At 40.1% G+C, this 22,366-nt stretch overlaps 1 protein-coding gene across 3 annotated transcripts in view; it reads left to right on the top strand.

Moving 5' to 3' along the window:
- The window catches only part of bcar1 (BCAR1 scaffold protein, Cas family member), a 51,026-nt gene that overhangs the window by 22,698 nt on the left and 5,962 nt on the right, over positions 1-22,366 (top strand). For 2 of the 3 annotated variants that reach the window (XM_085413105.1, XM_085413104.1), the window contains exons 2-5: positions 12,006-12,716; positions 19,124-19,273; positions 19,944-20,039; positions 21,808-22,182. In XM_085413105.1, the coding sequence (XP_085269231.1) occupies positions 12,006-12,716; positions 19,124-19,273; positions 19,944-20,039; positions 21,808-22,182 (1,332 nt within the window). Of the gene's footprint in view, positions 1-3,674; positions 3,845-12,005; positions 12,717-19,123; positions 19,274-19,943; positions 20,040-21,807; positions 22,183-22,366 lie in introns of those variants that run through there. The other variant, XM_085413103.1, reaches the window with a different exon arrangement.

Here is a 22,366-nt window from a genome sequence, read left to right as displayed (position 1 = left end):
GACGCTTGACACATACAGCAACACCATCTCTGTCTTAAACATACCCAGCATCTTTTGACTTTTGGTGATTAGGTGTCCGCCCTCATTTACCAAATCTCACATAGACTGAGCCAACAAACACAGCAGTCTTTAGTGCTGTGCTGGATAGATGCTATCTTGTATTTGTAATAAGTCGAGGGTTGAATCCATGTCACTGAGATGCTGCCCATATACCAGCCAAGTGGATCCCTTCTTCTCATGGAACCTATTATGCCTGAAGTCACGGTCCTGTATCAGGGAAATACGTCAAATAATCACAGTCAGAAGTCACACTGTGTTAGCTATGTACCCAGTTGTGGCTGGTCTGTATATGTATTGGTAGGAGTTTCTCTTTCAGATTGCAAAAATTGGGCCGATTGCACTAAATTGAACTGGAAAAAAGCAATTCTTCATTTGGGTCCAGCATCACTGTGATAGTTGCGGCTAGGATTGTCAGTCTGTTTGGAGTTCTGTGCGAGATGATATCAGAATTAGCACATATTGGCATGGGTGGGCTGCTCTAAACTTTGAGTGCAGTACCAAAGCTTTGGCCACGTCCTGCAACTCTTGACTTAGACCTCACTCCAAATGTTTAACATAGTTCTAGTCTTAAGTAATACTAGTATTTTGATGAAAACTAACCTGAGGTGATTTATACTTTGTATTAAAGCATATCCTCTGGATGCATTTTGTGACAGTAACTAAACATCAGATGAGTCCTCCAGGTTGATGAGGTCTGAGGTGCTGATATTCAGCCCCTGGTTTAGTCTTTCTGTATCACAGTCAAGTGAAGTAACAAAAATAACTGTTGCTGACAAAAATAATTCCACACCAGGAAACAAAATAACATTTTTACTAGTTAATATTTTGCTGACTGTCTGTCTGTTTAATTTGATCTGTGTGGTTCAGAGCAGCAGAAATCACTTTATATACTACATACATCACTGGAAATGAATCAAGAAACTGACTCAGTTCTGGAAACTGGTGACATGATATTACCAACAGTGTGTATGCCCAGAATAATCTGAGTAAGATTTAAGTCCTCTCGGCATGCTTGGTTAATCCTGTATTAGCTCTGTAGATTACTGAGGAATGTTGATGTGCACATTTTATTTTTGAAAACAGAACAATGTGAATTCTGTCGGATGGTGTGAAAACACTTATTACAAGAATATTTTGGCATAATATTAGCAGGCAACAATGCTAACCAGAGCACCACAGCCATGCCAGGACTGGGCTTAAGATCGAGTCATTGTGGTCTGTCTGAGTACACCTTCTTTAAATACTTGTCGTGTTGGTTGGAGCTGTGTTTGGATCATTGTTCTGTTGAAGAAAAACTTGACTTTAGTCAAGTGACTTGAACATTACACTGGAAGAACTCATTTCTGAACCTTTCTTCCTGTCTCCCAATACCAAAGCACTTTCAAAAGCAAATGGATGGATGGATCATGAAACAGCCATAAACATATTAGTCTTTTCTCTGAAGTTGGGTATTTTAACAATTGATGGAGATGGTTGCCTCGATTGGCCATTTGACCACAGTTTTTTGCACTTACTGATTAACTTTATTTTCTCGGTTGGAGAAGAAAGTGCTTTTTTTATGTTGAGTTAATATATACCTGCATGTCTACCCTTGGTTTCACTTTACAGTAGAGAGCAGTTAGAGGACAGTCAACAAGCTATGAATTACTGAATGTTTTGAATCTGCTGCTGGGTGCAGAGTATTCCATAACATATGTGAGTGATTAAACTGTGACGTCAGCACGGCGCTGTAACCATTTGTACTTGCACTCCTTTACTATATCTGTTGCTTCTCAGAAAAGTTCACCGCCTTCAAACAGTCAAAATAGAAGTCGAGATATAATTTTTGGTAAATCCTGCTGTGCACATGGATGAAAGGGATTGCATAAATTTCCAGTTAGATCCTGTGGTTGTGAAATTAGTATTTTAAACCAAATACTTTTGGTTGATGTTTCTGTGGCATTTCTGGGGAGAGTTTTTCTTTTTTCTTAAATTTCAGTTTTTTAAGATGATATTCCAATTTACTCCATCACTGCGATGTCTTGAGTGATGAAATGCAGTGTGTACACACACACACATTCCTCTATTGTATATTCTTAACAAATCATAGACTAAGTCACACTTACAACTTACTCTCTTCTATAGACAGAATTAAGAATTTACCTGATTTTTTTAAAACACAAACATCAAAAACGCTACTGGTATGAACTTTAGTTCAGTTAAATCTCTTCAGTAGTAACACACTCCACGTGACTTCTGACTTTCAGATTCTTGCAACCTCTGTTTCTCACTGTTGTGTACAAAGAGGAGCTGTTTTCAGCCAACCAGCTATCTGTTATGAATAGTCTGCCAGCTATTTAAAAGTTCCTACCAAGATCATCTGTCATCAGGTTAAGCAATATCTGGCCACACCTGTGTGAGCCTGTCCTGTTCTCCAGGCTACGAAATCACTGCTGTTGTTTCTGTTGTTAGTCATAGCCTGAAGGCAGACATTCTTCACTTGCTAAAGCAGAAGCCTGCTCTAGAAAGCAGCCGGGGCTGCTTGGAAATCCACCTTTGGTTGTACTCAGACTGAATAGATTATTAAATTGGCATATTTAACCCTTGTATGGTGTTCGGGTCTGTGAGACCCGTGTTCAGTTTTTTTCAAAAGAAAAATTAAACAATTAATTATTTTTTCACGTGTAAATGTGTTGTGTCTTTCCACTCACTCCACTTGATTATAACTGATTTATTTATAACATTTTATATAAAAGAAAAACGAGAAGCACATTAATTCATAAATGTGATCTAACAAAGGTAAAGGGAAAAAATTAACCATGTTTGCTGTTCATATGTCTTGTAATTGGGATGAAGTAAACATCTGTTGAGTAATTTAACATAAAATTGTTTGATAGTGTTAATTTGGAAAGCCAAAACTCTAGCGGGTCCACCAGACCCATGAACACTGGCTGAGTAACAAAAATACGAACACCACACAAGGGTTAAGGGCACACCCCAGAAATCAAAAGTTTTACTGAGGACTTCCCAAAAATGTCATTTACATGACACGGATGACTGTGAGGCTTAACAGAGGTCTCCCAGAAACACTAAAAACATCATGCTCCTGTTTTCACAGGGTTAATTGATCTCAGTGCATAAAATCAGTGGAGAGTTCCTTTTTACGCAGTATCCTTTTTTTTAAGCATCCTTCTTTTCAGATTCTTTAATCTTTAGTGTTTAGTGATAAGCACAGCCGGTTCCATGTCAAATATAAGAGAACTCGGCGTTTACTCCAAAAAACATATTTGGCGCATCGAACACTACGGCTCCTCACTAAAATGAAATAATATACAGTTTAACACATTACTGCAAGAGGAGTAATTCACAGCTTTATGGCAGATGACTCAAATATAGAGCCTTTTCCTTTTGTTTTGGGGCCGTGCACACGTTGTAAACATCACTGCCCTGCAAGACACACTTTCCAGCTTCATCTAGATGTTCAGCTGGCTGGTGGGGTATTTTTTTCTGCTGGTACAAATCAGCCGTGTACGCACAACTATTTCTCAATAATAGTTTGACATGCCAAGACAGGAAAGAAGGAATGGGGGAGGGAAGGCCAGACTGACGGTGGAAGAGAGGAAGGAAAGAAGCAGATGTTTGGAGCGAGAGATAGACGGGCAGAAAGAGGGACAGCAAGAGGAAGCCGTGTGGGAGAAGAGAGAAACGGTCAAAGAAAGGAAAATAGGATTGCTCTGCTGTTTTTTGTTGCTTTGTCAACTTCAGGATGAAATGCAGTGTGGCTGCTGTGCCGCGGGAATGTGAGGTAACAGAGGAGTTGTGTGTTTGTATGTGGAGGCTGTGGAATGCTGTCTTAAGTGGGACTCTGTGTGCGTGAGTTTGTGTCGGGGGCGGGGACAGGGGGGTGTAAGGACAGTTTGTTGGCAGGTTCTTGCTTGCTTCACCGATAACAGGCATATACACAAAAAAACAAACAAACAAACAAAAAAATCCCAAATGTGCTTTGGCTATAGAACCACACACAAAACTCACCAAAGTCAAAACACAGTTAGTGGAATTTGCATAGTTCCACTAACTGTGTATCGTTAGATACAGTAGATCGTCCTTCCATGACCCTCATGCATTGCAGGACCACACTGTCATTTCCTTACCACATACATGCCTGTGTCATTTCTTTGAGATTTAAAAAAGTTCAGGGGAGGAGGGGAGGAGGGGCAGCCGCCTGTGAGCACCTGGGCTGTGAGGGCAAACAGAAAGACAGAAAGGGAGTAGAAAGATAGAAAATGACAACCACGACTAAACAAGGTACAGTTCAATTCAGTTTCCTTTTTATAGCGCCAAATCACAACAGCAGTTGCCTCAGTACTTATTATTACAATAATACAGAGGAGCACTTTGGTGACAGTGGGAAGGAAAAAAATCCCCTTCAACCGGAAGAAACCTCCAGCCGAGTCAGGCTCAGGGAGGGGGTGAGGTGAGGGAGACAAAATACGTGCTGTCGAAGAGAGCCAGTGAGTAATAACTAACAGTTAAATGTTTAAACACACGGTGAGTGAAAAGGGGTGAGAAAATGAGAAACACTCAGTGCAACATTGGAAGCTCCCAGCAGCCTAAGTCTATTGCAGCTTAACTATGGGAGGATTCAGGATCACCTAATCCAGCTCTAACTATATGCTTTATCAAAAAGGAGAGTCTTGTCCCTTAACTTTAAGTAAGGGAGTCAATGAAGAGAAGACAATATAGGAGAAATCTGCTCTCTCTTTCTAGTCCCTGTCAGGACTCTTGCTGCAGGATTTTAGATCAACTGAAGGCTTTTCAGGGAGTTTTTAGGATGATGAATTACAGGAGTCCAGTCTAGAAGTAATAAATGCATGAACTGGTTTTTCAGTATCACTCTGAGACAGGATGTTTTTAATTTTAGAGATGTTACACAAATGGAAAAAAGCAGTTCTACATATTTGTTTAATATGCATATTTAAGGACATATCCTTGTCAAGGACGACTCCCAGTTTTCCTCACAGTGTTACTGGAGGCGAAGGTTATGCCATCCAGAGTAAGAATCTGGTTAGATACCATGTTTCTAAGATTTTCAGGGCCGAGTACAATAACCTCAATTATACTTGAATTTAGAAGCAGAAAGTTAGAGGCCATCCAGGTCTTTGTGTCTTTAAAACATCCCTGCAGTTCAACTAATTGCTGAGTGTTATCTGGCTTCATGGACATATGCAGTGGGTCATATTTACAACAGTGAAAATGTATGCTATGCCTAAACAGAATCAGTCCTAGCACTGAACCCTGTAGAACTCCATAATTAAACTTCATGTGTGAAGAGGACTCTCCATTTGCACAAACAAATTGGAGTCTGTTAGATAGGATTCAATCCATTGCAGTGCAGTAGCTTTAATACTTACAGCACGCTGTGATAAAATATGTGGTCGACAGTATCGAACGCTGCACTGAGGTCTAGCAGGACAAGCACAGAGATGAGTCCACTGTCAGAGGCCATAAGAAGATCATTTGTAACCTTCACTAAAGCTGTTTCTGTGCTGTGATGAGCTCTGAAACATGACTGAAACTCTTCAAATAAACCATTCCTCTGCAGATGATCAGTTAGCTGTTTGACAACTATTCTTTCAAGGATTGTTGAGATGACAGAAAGGTTGGAGATTGGCCTATAATTAGCTAAGACAGCTGGGTCAAGTGATGGCTTTTTAAGTAACTGTTGAACTACTGCCAGCTTGAAGGCCCGTGTTGTGGAAAAATTGAAGGTAGTTGTACATAATGGTATGTCTGTGAGATGGTTATGAGTAATTTTTTCTCTGATGGTTAAATTTTAATTGGTAATAAATAAATGAAATATTTACTAGTTAAAGTCAAATGGAATGTTTCACTCAACTCAGCTCAGACTTTTTGTCAGCCTGTGCTGAAGAGAAACTGAGGGTTTCTGGGGAGAAAACAGGAAGGTTAACTCGCCTTGCTGAGCCTCAGGTTTCGAATCCACAATCTGCCTGAACCTTTCTGTGTGGAGTTTGCATGTTCTCCCTGTGTCCATGTCCCCACTCTCAGCTTATGGCCGATTGGACTGACTCCAGCCTTCCTGCGACCATGAATAACCATGAATTCGATAAATGGGTGAAAATAGACGGATGAATAGTACTGTAGGTAATTTATTTGCCAAGGCTGCAGTTCTTCTGGAACCGCATGCCCACAAATGTTCCAGTTCATCCTTAAGCATAACAAGCACCCAAAAAGCTAATGTAGCTGTCATGGAAGCTCTGCTCTGACCTGTTGATAAGAAAAGAGTCAAAGTAAGAGTCGGCTATAGAAGTACTTAGCATTCAAGGTGAAAGATCAAGGGCTGATAGAGTTGGGTCTGCGATTTGTTTGACACAGACAGTTTTTGTAGTTTTGCCCCTGTACACCCACACGGTGGATTTGCAGTTAGTCAATATGTGACTGAAGTGCAGACTTTCAACTGTAATCCGAATGGTTTGACAAAATGTTTTCATTCACTACTCAGGAACTGAAGCTAGTTACATACACAGTGGCTCTAAATTAACTGGACTTGCCTGACAAGCAGTTTTATGGCTGTGTGAGGCCAGTTTTCTTCTTATTTCATGTCAAATGAAGCAGTGATAACTGAAGCTGATTTGCTATAAGAGTGAGAAAAGCAATCTTATTCTTTTTAAGAATCTACATAAACACCTGGCTCTGTTAACCCTTGTACATGTGGAAAGCACAAGATGATCAACAAAGCTAAGAAACAATTCCTGAAAAGCATCTAATCATTATTGTCAGACTAATCCAAAATGAATCCCTTTAACCAGCTGACCTGCCAATGGGACAAAATGTTATTCAGCAATTTATTGAAGAACTTAATTCTAAAAATACCCAAATTTGTATTTCCATTAAGTGCTATCCTTGTGCATGTTCACATTTAAATCACTACAAACAAACAAACACTACAATCAAATTTGAAATGAAACCAAAACACACTGAAGGGTAAAATCCAAATAACATTCCCGCTCCTATTCTCTTCTGTCAGGTGGAGTCATGTACAGAGACAAACTTGCAAATGTTTTATCACCATCTTTACACACGCACATACAAACACAAAACAAAGGCACACAAAAACACAAAAGAAACAAAAGAAAGACTCATGCTAATAAATGGTCTCTAGAAACTAACTAAATGTTAGTTACATTTTTGGGAAGTCCTCTGTAAATCCTTCGATTTCTGGGGTGTGCCCTTAAATATGCCAATTTAATACATTCAGTCTGACCGAATACAAAGAAAAGTGGATTTTCAGCCGTCTGCTTTCTGTCTCTGTGGGGACACATAGGTTTCCTAGCCTCTGAGCCTAATCTTAAACATCATAACTAACATACTATATTTCTAATCTCATCTCTCAGATTACCACGTAGAGTTCGTGGCTTTCTGGAACTGCTCTTTTGTGTGTGTCGAGGACAGGTCAGGTCTTGTGTTTTTTGTTTTGTACATACTGTGTGTGTGTGTGTGTGTGTGTGTGTGTGTGTGTGTGTGTGTGTGTGTGTGTGTGTGTGTGTGTGTGTGTGTGTGTCAGAGGAGCCATTACTTAAAAAGACACATGAAAACGTAGCAATGAAAAGGCATGAGTGTTTGTTTTTGTGGCTGTTCTCAGTACAAATGTATCTGTAGCCATTTTTCTTTAGGGAGATGAAGATTCAAATCAAACATACTATTTACTAAGATTTGAAGCTAACGATTTATAGCTGTTTGTGTGTTAACACAGAAAAAGAAGCAAGTCTTAACTTGGATGCAATGGTTAGAACTACCACGTAATGACTGAGGGGGAGGGCGCATAGCTCTGAGCGCAGTACTGTGAGGGAGTAAGGGCACACTGTGTAGTGCAATTAAATCAAGCTCTTGGTGTGGTTGGTTTGTCCAGATGTGAATATGGCATGTGTAGTGATCCAGAGTACACAAACAAGAACAACTGATCTGCTTTATAGAACTTGAGCTGCCCAGACAAATACAGATGTTAGGGCTAAATTCTCTGTGTCACTAAATGGTAAATGGTCTGTATCACTAGTGCAGAACAAAGCACGCTCTCCTATATTTACTTGATGTTGTTGTTGATTTTGCTAAACACACATCTGGCCAATAGACTGAAAGTTCTCATGTAGATTGTACTCATGCATTTCAATATATATTCCTCTAGACTGATATATATCTCTTCTGTTTGCTATTTATTCCTGGCAAATAGCAAACATGTAGCAAACATATATCTCTATACTGTTTACATTTTATGCTCATACTATATATATGTATATGTTTTTCTTTTACTCCTGCACAGTTGGCGTGGAGCACCCATTATTTACATGTACAAGGACAATAAAGGGCTATTTTATTCTATATTCTATTCTATTAATAGAGAGCCAATGTTGTAACTTTAACTTTCACATATGTAAGCAAAAACAAAACAAAAATAATGACATTACTTCACCTAGCTCTCACCTATCCTGAGTCAGAAAAGGGTTTGAGAGTTTTTTCTCAGTTAGCTGGACATTGTTGACATTTTGCTGCTGGGCTTTATCCCCTGCTGTCTGGATAATGTGATTAGTTCCCACTGTGTTCTTATTTCTCCACACTCACAGACTGCCCTGCAGAGTGCATGTACAACTGTCTACTTGATAGCTTTCTCACAGTTATTAGCAGACAAGGGTGTTCGAGGCTTTACAAAATGTAATTAAGCACTAAAGTGTAACTGTCAGAAGGTAGTTCTCTTCACTCTGACCATGCTTCACTCCGGCCAGTGTTTGAGTGCTTCACCCTTTTTCTTTTTTTGCAAAGACCTGGTGGTTACCCCTCCTGATCAAGCTAAGCCGGCAGCATTCAGAATACTTGAGGCGTGTCGTTGCTGCTAGGCGACGCACTGTTGCGTTACTGTTGTGCATACAGGTTTATCTCCCAGTCGTCTGTGCAAAATGCAAAATGGAAACCATGATGGTATAATGGTTTCCATTTTGGGGCGTAGAAGACAACGGACTCGTATATTCCATTTCCCCTCTCTGTGTACAAAACAGTTAGGTTGACAAGTATTGGGGACAATGACACAATTTTTGTAATTTTATCTCTATGTGAATTTCCCATCTCTGAGACTAATAGAGGCTATCTTATCTGAGCTTAGCTTAGCTTAGTTTATAAACAAAACACACTGGATTTGAAATCAAGCAATCATGATGTCATTAACATGCAGAGTTTTGTCTTTAATTCAAGTGGTTTAACAAAGTTTTTCATTCAATTTTGGGAGTTAGAAACATTTTTATACGTAGTGCCTACTTTCATTGACCTGCAGTTTCATGACCAGGTGAGGCCTGTTTGTAACATGACAGATTAAGCAGATGAATGATCTGGAGTTGATTCGAAGTTTTGATCTCGATGCAAGCGGCGACTGAAAAACTAGTAGCTAGTGGCCAAGTTATCAATCCTTGTACATTCTTAAAAAGTAGGAATGTACTGCTGGTGGTCTGGATGATCCATACCTAAAGCATCACACAGAAGAGAAATCACTTAAGACTGGATCTCAATGAATGAAATATTCAAATCTTAGTAATTGTTGAGAATAAAATGATTTAAGAACAAAGGACTGATCAGGTGGTACTGTGGGGCAGAGCTGTGGCCAAGCTGAGTTACAAGTTTAATGGTGACACAGTGAATTCAGTGAATGAATCTTAGCATCATCAGCTTAAATGCAAAGTCACGCACACCCCCAGTCTTATAAATACAAACACTGTACAGTGAATCAAAGATGAGAATGCCTTAAAACATACAGGACATCACTTCTCCAATGAATAAAATAACTGTGGTCAACAAGCTCTCTTGAAGTATTGAACTGTTAAATTCGGCAAATTGAACATAATATCACAAGAGTCCTGCTCTATCAGAGTTGTGACAATTGAACCTGAGACTATCCAGTGTCACACAGTTAAGCTGTTCAGTTAATCAGAGTGCATCATTCTTTAAAGTGAACCTCCAACATCCACGTCAAGGAGCAACAGTGAGGGGGCAGTTTGAAATAAGAACACAAATAATGTCATAATATCTTTGAGGAAAGAGCGGGTTAATAAAACAGTTAATCGTCTTTGTATCACAGCAGTCATGTAGGTTAGTGCAGTTTAAAGTCCTTCACGGGTGATCGGCAAGCCGATGATAAACCGGCACAAAATGTAATAAAATATTAAGCACGACAGCAGAGCAGGAGGTAGAGGATCGATGCCTGCAGTGCAGGAGCTGCAACAGACTGGTGACCAGTGCATGATGTAGCCTGCCTCCCATTATATGACAACTGGGATAGGCTCCCACATATCCCAGAACTGGATAAGTACTAATAATTAAATCCACCAGTAAAATATATTGAAAAGAGAAAAAAAAATCATTAGATTTCAAGTGTGTCAAGTGTGTTTCTCTGTTGTTAAGAGCCTCATCTAAGGCACTGAGTACACGTCCAATGCAGGAGAAGGAAAGTCCAACCATAAATCCGACTGCCAGCGACATGGCCTCATTTAAACACACACTGTTATGTGGTCAGGGTGGACTGTGTGTGTGTGTGTGTGTGTGTGTGTGTGTGTGTGTGTGTGTGTGTGTGTGTGTGTGTGTGTGTGTGTGTGTGTGTGTGTGTGTGTGTGTGTGTGTGTGTGTGTGTGTGTGTGTGGTTGGCCTTCAGCCAGCACAGGTTGTTTCAGTGTATGATAGCTGGGGTGGGACTCAGACAGAGGGAGGAGGAGCGGGTCGACGTCAGACTGAACGACAAACATTGGTTTCGAAGGGGGAGGTGTTTCTGTTTGCACACTGACTGTTCTCACAGTTGTGTGTGTGTGTCTGTTGTGTGTGTGTGTCTGTATTGCCGTGTTAGTAGCATTCAGTCAAAATGGATTTTGAAATGTATAATTGGAAGCTTAAAAAAATGTAAACTACTCAGATATAATCATTTATTAAAGTCAAGGTCCACTCTCGGATGATTACTTTATTCTTATTTTTATTATTATTGTTGCTGGGCTGTTGTTTATGCTTTACCACTTGCTTTACTGTGAGTTCATAGTTGAAGACACGCAGTGACATCTGTATGTCTGCGTCTCTGATCAAGTGTGTGCAGTGGGAGACTTTACAGGCAGGCTGCTCACACACTTAGAAGTTAGGAGTGGTACTTGTGTTTCTTTGCCTTTTTTTCCATTATTTTTCTTTAATTTAATTGGGTAAGCACAACTTCTCATACCTAGACCCAGCATATATGTGAAGTTGATTTGGTTCACTAAATATTGCGAGATCTGCCTTTAAAATCCCAACTGCAGGTTGGGTCCACAGAAGCTATTAAGGTGGTTTATGGCTTTCCGTGGGTTTGTCCTGATTAAACAACGGATTTTATTTCTGATCTAAGAGTAACAATACTTCCACTTCCTTTGGCCTCACTGGCTTCATGGTAAACCACATGCAAAACAAATTACAGTATGGCTAAGTGCTGTATGGTGAACTAGCCATAGCACATCAGTTGTAGAACTGTCTGATCTATATACCAAAACAAAACATTGTTAAATAGAATAAACCTTTTTTGCATCAATAGTTAAAAATCCCTTAAAATTTATGGCTCTGCTCCACTTGTTACTGCTAAACCAACTCTTAGAACTGTTTTTAGGTGTTATTAGGTTTACATGTATTTGCTGAATTGAAATTATGACTGTGCTGTTTATGTGAACTACCTGAACAGGTGCTAAATAACATGAATGAAACTGATGAGGAGACGGTGCACACATCCCTGAAACACTGTAACTGTGAAGAACATAGACTTTCAATAGACACTTCTGTGTTTTATATCCCTGATGTTACCAACATCAGGGATATAAATATCTTACAGTCCTGCTTTCAGAACAATAGATTTTCCCATTGCTGTATCTAAAGTAGACTTTATTTTATGTTTCCCTTTTCTCCAGAACATTTTGGCCAAGGCGTTGTATGACAATGTGGCAGAGTCTCCGGATGAGCTCTCTTTCCGCAAGGGCGACATTATGACAGTCTTGGAGCGTGACACACAGGGATTGGATGGCTGGTGGCTCTGCTCACTCCACGGCCGCCAAGGCATTGTCCCTGGCAACCGTCTCAAGATCCTGGTTGGCATGTACGACAGTAAACAGCAGCAGGCCATCCCTTCCACACCAGATCCAGCTGTTTCCTGTCCCACCTCGCAAGTCCAGAGACCCCTCCACCCTCCGAGTGCATATCCCAAACCGACACCTCCCCTGTCATCCATTGCCTCAATGTCTTCCTCCGGGTTTGCAAACAAGACCCTCCCTTCTACTCAGTACACATCCATGCACTCAGCCTACTCCACCCCTAGCCCTGCACAACCCAACCCTGACTCTGTCTACATGATGCCCCCCTCACACAGTCCCAAACCAAGCCTCCAAAGTGTGTACCAAGTTCCCTCCGGTCCAAGTGGAACTTCTACACAAGCCCAGCCAGGACCACCCAGCAAGGCCTCAGCTCAAGGTCAGAGACAGCCTGGTAAAGAGATCTATCAGGTGCCACCTTCTGTAGGTCCAGCACCAGGTCAGGCAACAGCTCCAGCCGGCCAGGATGTGTATCAGGTGCCTCCCTCCCTGGATAGGAGGAACTGGGATAGCAGCAACAAGCCACTTGGCAAGGTAAGGATGGACAAATAAGTTAATATACAAAGAAAGGAAGCTCATCATTAGACAAGGACATTAAATATCACTGACTTGAGTTCTGCATGTTTTATATGAACCACAAACAGTTAAAGATTCTGCTGTCGACACTGCCTGTACAGGTGTGCCTACATTTGTGCCAAACCAAGAAGATTCTTCTTCTTCTTCTGTGCTCTGCAATAAGGTTTGCTAACTGTGTGGTCCATCTGACTGTTTAGTGGAGGTCGTTTAGTATGCTTGGGCTGATCAGACCAATTTAGTAAACTGAATGAGAATATAATTTACACCTATGATGTGTAACGGTGATGCAATGACACTACTGACTGGCAAAATCGTCTGCGTCTCCTCAAGTTTGTCAAAACAGCAACTCATCAACTTGAATTGCAGTTAGGTGGTTAGGAAGTTGCACAGAGTCAAATCTGGTGACTGAGGCTGTGGCCTGAAAACCTGAATACACTATGAGTGAGCAGAGCAGCTGATGCTTTTTGAATGTTTTTGCTATAGTTATCAGGTCATTGCACTGCAACTCATAATTATTTTTGTATTTTTTTCAGTCCAAGTTGGAGGCCTATAGTGAAACTGCAGATGGACTCAAGTAGTCAAATGAAACTTCAAATGAGAAATCTAGGTTTATATTCTAAACTAGCATGAATGTTGTCTTTATTCTGATGTGATAGGAGGAAAACCTGTGTGTGTAGTGTTTTGTACCTGATGCACAGGAACACGTGTTGTCACAGAATTGAGATCTTAAGGTCTTTCAAAGTTTTTCTTTGGACATTTGCTGCTTTTTTCACTCATTTTAATTGTGGCTTATTGTTAACAGTGACCTATGAATCACCTAAGCAAAAAAAGGCAACTCATCTCACCTCAAGGGATGAACCAGTGTTGCTGCTACAGACAACCAACAGCCAATTTAAATTCTAGCTTTAGGCTCTTTGTTGTTAGCAGTAAAAAGTTGTAATTTGGTTCCATTTCTTTAGTTGAATCTACAAAAAAACACCAAAGGTATGGTTTGTAGTGTTTGCTTTAACATTTTGACAAAACTAGAAGAGTGAAGAACAAAATAAGAAGTTTCAGACCTAAAAAACTTTTTACAGCAGACAAACAGTATCTGAAAGTCGTGTTCTTAAGAAGCAGGAAAAATCCAGACACAAGAAAAGGCAAAAGTATTCCAAATTACTCAAGAACTAGTCTTCAATCACTGGGAACAGGAAATGAAGTGATGAATCCAGATTAGAAATTAGATTCGATTAGAAATGAATGTTTCAAATCATAGTCACAATCATAGGAGGTCGTCAGCAGTCCAACCATGAGTGAAACGTGGTGGAGGATCTGTCCCGGTTTTGTGCTGCCCTTTTAGCGAGTGGTGTGGGACATCTTGTCAAATTTGATGGAATTATGAAAACAGAAAAGTGCATTTTTATGCAACACGAAGAACCATCTGAAAAGAATCTGATGGGCAGCAGCTTTAATTTTCAGCATGACAATGATCCCAACCACACTGACAATGCAGTAAAATCATTTGGGGGGGAAAAAACAAAAAAACACACGCAATGAAATTCTATCAGTCATGGATTGGCCTCCCCAGAGTCCGCAGCTCAACATTTTTGAAGCCGTGTGGAATCATCATATCATTGTTACACTTTTATCTAGTACCTCAAAAAATTAAGACTCACTCAGTGTGTGGAGAAGCAATGAAATAAAATGATTATTAATAATGCAGCTCAGATATTGTGGTTGGATGACTGTGCATTTTACTGCACCAGCAAATGACAGGCTACTGTTTGTCTACTCTGGGGAGCACCCAGGACAGTGTGCATGCATGCATGCATGCGTGCAAAGGTCCAGCTGCTCCCCTGCTTTTTAACACATGGATTCATCTGTGGTCCTGTGCCTGTCTGTAACTGCTTTATAATTAATGAATATGCAGGACTAAACTGCATTTAAAAAAAAGCTCTTTGTTCAGTTCAGGGAAATGTTGTACTGTGTTCTTAGTGTCCTACTAAGAGTTCAGTACTTTTCTTCATGAATACACAGTCATAGAAAATCCTCACAAACAGCAGTCTAGGACCCAACAACTTGATATGATCTTTCAGAACAAGGTCAGACAATCCATGATCCACCCAGCAAGTTAATATCAAGTTAATATAAATGACCTTAAATATCAGTGAAGTCAAGTGTTTCAAATAGGTGTACCTAATTAAAGTTTGTGTAGGCTTTAATAACAGAAGCAAGGCATAATAATATATTAATATTATCTACCACACAATTAACCAGATTCATTTGTGAAAGATACATATGCCATTATATAAATAATGTCATATTTATATGGGAAATAAAATTGTCTTACACTTTGGTGATCATTTCCAATTTTTCAACTAGCTCTTAAACTTTGGTCTTACTTACATTTCAGTGTGCTGTAAGCTTCAAGTGGGATATGTTTGGATCAATAAATCTTTGTCACTTCGTGCTTTGTTTCCCTTTTATGTTGTGAAGGCAGCTGAGACTTTAGAAGTCTTATTTTCTAGTGTGTGTGAAAGCAGACTGAGCTCCTATAACAACTCGATGCTGTAGATTTATGTACAAAATGTACAAAACCAGCTCTCAAAATTAGGATTTTGTGAGAGTAAAGCTTTCAATGTGAGCAAACCCCAGAGCCATGTTATGAGCGGTGCATTACTATCCAAAGTTTTGGAATGACACATTCACTTATAGCTGAAATTTTAATATAATGCACACATTTGGCTTTGTAATATAAATAAAATTACAGCAGAAATAGAGACTGACTATAAAGTACAAAAACATTCAAACTTTATAAATTGTTAATAGGTATATGGGCAAAGACAGAAGAGTATGGACACAGCGATCCCCTTCTTTATGGACACGAAAAGTATGGCTATACTATGATTAATATGTGTGGAGGCAGGAAGTGGAAATCTAAGTATATCCTGGATCAAGGCTATCAGTTCTTTCCTGTTCTCTCCCTCTGAATCTCTTTGTACACACAGACCCAGGATATGACTTAAGAGTGTTAGACACTTCAGACGTAATAGACTGAAACTATTAGAATTAGACCAATACTGAGCTGGTATAAGCAAGGGCTATGAGTCCTGTGTTGTACTCCAGTCTTGAAGGAGTTTCCAGAGACGCTGAGCACTTGTTGGTCCCTTTGCCTTCACTCTGCAGTCCATCTCATCCCAAACATCTCAACTGGGTTTAGCTCATGGCATGTTGCTGCAGGATGCTGTGGTGGCCATGTTGGTTCAGTGTGCCTTCAGTTTTGAATAAATCCCCAATAGTGTCACCAGCAAAGGTGACAATATAACCTTATTTAAAACAAAAAGAAAAAGAAAATTCCTTATACTTGGAACTGCTGGAGACTGTTGTGTATTTCTAAAGGTGCTCAAAATTTGTCGGTAACAGCCCATCCAATCCACAAATCCACACATGCAGAGAGATCAAACTACAGATGTCTTTAAACTGAGTTATGTGTTATAATGAGCAATGACACAGGGAAAATGTATTGAGGAAACAAAGGTGCAACAAAGCAGAGAAAGTCATGTCACCCACTGAAATCCATCAGTAATTAGGAAACAAACCTGCCATTTGGTGCAAATTAATATCAGCTGGTTCAGTCCCAACTGAAGGCCTATAAAAGGGTGTCTCTTTATTACCAAGGTGTTCAACAAGACAAATGTGCAGAGACATTCTTGATAAAAAAAAAAAATCTGCTCTTCAGGCCTTAGTGGCTGACATGTGGCGCATTAATGTGGCATCAAATAATATTTTTAAAAATGTACCAGAAATGATGTCATAACTACTCCATCCAACAATTTAAGACAATGTAACACAAATATCTGAGACAAGTGTCAGATATATATACTATTTAATGAGCAGAGTTCTGGGATATTTTTTTGCATATTTTATTGTGAATCTCTTTTCTGAGACACACAGTAACACAATGGAGAACATGGTGAGAGGCCAGGACAGATTACAGTGTGGAGCAGCTGAACATGTCCACTAGCTCAAACAGACCACACAGACTTCCATCTGGACCTTGCCCTGTTTTATCCACTGCATCTTTTTAGATTCTGCAAAATAAGTGGTCATATAGATTTGAACATTTTTGATTTGAACAGTTAAAATTGCCCTGTATTTGATGCAGATACCAAGATTTCAGTCTGCTTTTCCTTCTAGCAACACACTGGTTTCTTTTTATGCAGTCTTTGCTCTTCAGCATAAAGCAAAGAGCAGGAAAGAGAGAAAAGGGAAAGAAGGAGAAGAGGAGGGAGGGGCATTGCTCGAGCAAAGGTCATCAGTTGAACAATGATTTCTGGGATGAATCATCTACATGGCACAAAAGCCTAGCTTGTATCACACATTGCCCCCTATGAGTTTATGTCCATTTAGGCATGCAAAAGAATTCCCCTTCAGTGAGTCATCATAGCTGAATTTGTGCAAAGGCATTTTATTGTTGGTCAGTGTGATCTGTGATGATGGGGACAGTGATTTAGGTGTCCATGAGGGTTTTAGGACAGTACATCTGAAAGTAGCCACTGAACAATATGAAGGAAACCTGGCAACATGCAGTATATAACTATTGTTCAGGAGTATGTTTAGGGGAAGCTGCCGACCTCTGTTGGTGCAGGGTAGATCTGCTGTTAGGTTTACTCCTGTTAACTACATAAGGAAACATCCTTTACAAGTGTAAAGCATCAGTTTTACTGTCAAGGTTCCACAGGGAGTGGACTCAAACAAAGGACCCAGTAACCTTTATTTAGATTTCCTGCTCTGGTCTAAGATATGAATGTCAAGGATAGAAAACAAAGTAAATAATCCAACTCTCCAGAAAGCTCACAGGGATGAAACACAAAGAAGAAACTCCAAACAACTAAACAAAATGTCAACAGAAGTTGGCATAGAATCTGAATATAACCAATACAGAACTATAAATATCTGTGAGACTTTTGGGAGAGGAATGTTGTCCCATTGTTAACAAGCACCTTAAGTCGACTTAAGGAAACAGCAGGGTGTCTGATTCGTGTTCAAAAATGGCTTCTTCGTCTGCTTTTGTGGATGGCACAGTGAACTGTGTTCACAGGCTATGATTTCTGGAAGTGTTCCTGAGCCCATGCACTGATTTCAGTAACAGAATCATGCTTGTTTTTAATGCACTGCTGTCTGAGGGCACAAAATCATAGCATCCGGTATTGATTTTTGACCTTTTTTCCCTTGCACACAGAGATTTGTCCAGATTCCTGGAATCTTTTGATGATGTTATGTATTGTAGACGATGAGATAGTCACTGTGAGGAACATTATTCTGAAACTGTTTTACAATTTATAGATGCAGTTTTTTGCAGATTGGTGAACATCTGCCCAAATTTATTTCTGAGGAACTTTGCATGTCTAAGATATTCTTTCATGTTACTGACGTCTTGCTAGTTAGCCTAATTAGTTGCAAAATTTCCCTCCAGCTGCTTCTTTTTAGTGCCAACTACCTTTGCAGCCTTTTGTTGCCTCCATCCCAACTTTTTTTTGACATTCTGCTGCCATCAATTCAATTCAGCTAATATTTTTCATGAAATATAAAATGTTGTAGTTTAAATATTTGGTATGTTTTCTATACTCTGTTGTGAATAAAATATTGGATTTTGGGATTAGCTGATGCTGCTTTTATAGATTTCACACAGGGTCTCAACAGGTTTCAAATTAGGTTTGTAGCAGTGTCTGTTACTCAAAGTCAGTGTTCTCTAACCTTGAGTCTGCTACTGCTGTTCTTGAGTGTTTATAGTGGAGCAAATGACATTTTTTGGTTCAATGCTGATGTTTTAATTGTGCCACTTTATTCAGGCGGTATGTGTGGGGCTCGGTTTGTTCTGATATATCCAGCACATGGAAATGTTGTGGAAATAAAGAGGAACGAATGGAGGAGGGAAGGATGAAAGGACAGCAGAATGGTGCTTTTGCTGTGCTATATTGAACAGCTGTTGTGGTTTCCCAGCCTGGCTGGTTGACTCTGTAGTCAAACCACATAATACACAGTTTAAACAGGCAAACAATGGGGCACTCCGGTTCCCACGACAACTATGACTGAGCCATTGCACTGTTTTTATTGCCCCATGTGCATCTGTGTGTCGGCAGCATGTTTTGATGAGACTGAGCACCCTTTAGTGTCTGTTCATTCAGTGTAAAGAAGCAGCAAACAGATAAGGGGTTGATCTTTGTTTGTGCTGAAATATTTTTGTTATATGCATTTAAAGATTTTCATGGTCTGAACTGAATATAAATTATCTCTGGCTGTGTTATCAGATTAATGTTTGTCATACAACTACAGCTCTCGGCCATTTTTGACTGACACACCTGCCTCTGTGCTTTTGCATTCAGGTGGTAGTTCCTACCCGTGTTGGACAGGTGTATGTGTACGACGCAGTGAAACCAGACCAGGATGAATATGACGTTCCGCCCAGACTTCAACCTCCAGCTCAGCCAGACATATATGACGTGCCGCCCACCCGGCAGCAATACAGCACACAGGTGAGGCTGCTCATTGTATGTGTGTGTTGTTGTTATCACACAGAAGCTATCACACGTTTCCAGGCAATCATCACGGTCCTTCAATTTTGCTTTAATAGGTTATTAAATAGGTTATTAAAATGGAATTAAACACACACACACACACACTATAAGTCAGTATATAGAAATTCCAATGCACAGATTTTACTCCTTTATTCCTAGCAGGTCATTATTTTGTTAGCAGTACTACTACAACAGTAATACTGTTGTATTACTCACTGGTTTGGCTGGACATTCATTTGGTTTCCACAGACTCAGTAGTAACTGGCCAAACTCCTGATGGAACTGATGGACATGAGCAAATTCCCGCCCTTAAATGCTCTGCTAGGTCTTTAGCTGCAGCTGTCTTTAGTTGCTGTTGTGTGTGGGTCTCTTCATTTTTGTCTTCAGTAACAGAAAAGTTTCTTTGTTTGGCTGAAATGAGGTGACTGACTTTGCATTAATGGATTTCTTTGCCTCAACAAACTCATGAGTAACTTTTTCAGTGGCTTCCTTCACCCCACAGCTTCAAACTGCAAACAGTTACATTCTCTTGCTTTGAAATGAGCTCAGCTCAGTCTGCAGCAACTATAAGTAATTATGATGCTATTTATTTATATAATAATTATGTCTGTCGCTTCTAAATGTTTAGGTGTATGACACTCCTCCCATGGTGATGAAGGGTCCCTCTGGTGGTCAAGATATATATGACACCCCTGCAAGCAGTGAGAAGAACCCACAGCAGATGGTAAGGATTTCGATTTGGGAGTTATCATGTAATATAACCATCTTACTGTCTTTCTGTAATTGTTTGATGCTGTGTTTGTGTGTACATGTCATAAGATATGACATAATCATTGGAAATGTACCCCCATTGCATCGACAGGGAAATAATTTTGGTAGTTTGATAACCTGTAGTAGACGTGCCGTACATTTCTGCAGTATTCAACTAAACAAAGTAGCTTGCACTTCACTCAGACTGGCTGTCAGTGCTGCAGAACTTTCTGCTGAGCTCAGTCCTGTCTGCGTGTTCAGACAGGTCGTCCTCCAGACTCTGCTCTTTACAACAGTGGTCCCTTTAAAACATGATATGGTAAATAACAGATAAAACCTGTAATATTTAAAACATAACCTTTTCAACTCATCTTTGATGGATGTCAAACTGAGTGGCACAGATTTCCCACTAGCAACAAGACTAACTGATTTTGAGTTACGATTTGTTTAGGAAATGACGTCAGTGTGTCACTGAGTAGGCAAATCAGCAAATGAAGTCTAACTTAGTGAAAATAGTTCAGTTTTGCTAAAACAGTGATTGATTCTATAAATGTTTTTACGGCACTGCACTGGTTTCAGAGAATTCTTTTCTTTTTTTCGTTGTCTTCTGTGTTCTGTTGGCTCTTTGACTCACATTCTGCAAACTGTATTTTAACTGTGCTGACCTTTATTCCATATTGCACCACAGGTAACAATGGAACTAGTTGGAACTAGATTAGTTTGAGGAGTGCGGCTGACATGAGCGCACTTGTACCAGAAACCTTCTTCTGTTCATTTGAAAGTATGCAGAATGCTGTGATTAACAGCATTCTGCATACTTTCCAGCTTGACTGCTCACAGTTTGAAGAGTGTTGCTGTCTGCCCGGGTGCAGCTGTTAGCAGGTGGCTGTGTAAACCTTACAACGAAGAAGCAAAAACAGAGCACCCAAAAACACAGTAATAAAAAAAGTATGCAAACAAGCATGAGTAGCAATCAAAGGCATCCTGTTAAAACATCTTTAATTTGTTTCTAATATGGATGCTAACAAAATGTAAATTACCGCCTCCTGACTGAAGAGCTGCATCTCTAAAAGTAAGATGTCAGGGTCATGATGATCGTGCGATATTCTCACCACTTATTATTATCTTACAAGAATGCTGCAGCCATGCAGTTCAGGTCTGCCACTTAACCATGTTTATAGTGGATAAAATTAGTCCTGAGGATGCCAGGATCAGGCCAAATTGTCAGCCATCTGATCTGATCTGATCTAAGACATGAATCCATACATGAAGAAGCAGGCCCTGATGTCTGTTTCTGGGATTACAGGAACATGCAGAAAGCATGGAGGCAGCCTAAACCTGCAGAAGAGCCACAAGAAGCTCTGTGCACGTTCAAAAGACAACTTGTGGATTTTGAAGACTTTAAAGACTCGCTTCAATTATTGATCATATCGACAGATTTTTTTTAAAACTGCAATTTGTTGAAAGCAATTTGTTAAACATTATTCACTTCGTTATTTTTTAAAGTACTTTCCTCAAAGTGCCTAAAATGTGTTCATATTACTATATGAAATCATGCACCACGTAGCACATACCATTACAGTTGATTAATTAAATCTGTTTAAAAGTGTGATTAACACTAATCAGTGCAAGGAAGAGATGAAAGCAGTTTTATTCACACATTATAATAATAAATATGACACTTGTCTTAATGAGATCTTTATAAGATAAAGTGTTTTTACAAGACTTCTCTGTCTCTTCAGGTTTATGACTTCCCCCCATCAGTGAGTAAGGATGTCAGTGATGTTCAACCAATCAGAGAGGAGACGTATGATGTGCCACCTCACTTTGCCAAACTAAAGCCCCAAGTCCCCATCACTCCGGGCCCGTACTTACACAACAACCTCAGCAGCAATGATGACGAACCGCCAATTCCAGAGGATGTGTATGATGTCCCGCCCCCAATCCTGACTGATAAGCATTATCATAGGGACAGGAGTGGGGCCAGTCAGGCCCCTCAGCAGATCTATGACATCCCAGCTGTACTGCGTGTTGGCCAGGATGTCTATGACTTCCCCCGGGAACGAGAGGAGACGGGGGAGAGGGCTGAGCAGAATGTCTATGACGTGCCCCCACAGGTATGACAGCTACAGGGCCGGCTTGTTTAATCGCATGAAATCAAGTTTGTGTAAGATGTTCCATCATCATCATCATCATCGTCATCGCTATGCAGAGAGCACTGCTGGCTTTGTGACTCTGGCAGTGTGATGCTGTTGTGCTATTCAGACACACAGGAGCTCGCTCTTCAGTTAATGGTCTCGA

This window comes from Rhamphochromis longiceps, linkage group LG7, assembly GCF_057381845.1.
Source record: "Rhamphochromis longiceps isolate RC_006_pf linkage group LG7, R_longiceps_female_GT1.1, whole genome shotgun sequence".
NCBI classification, from domain to species: Eukaryota; Metazoa; Chordata; class Actinopteri; order Cichliformes; family Cichlidae; genus Rhamphochromis; species Rhamphochromis longiceps.
The sequence above is the reverse complement of the archived record's forward strand: the minus strand, read 5'-3'. Positions and strand labels throughout refer to the sequence as shown.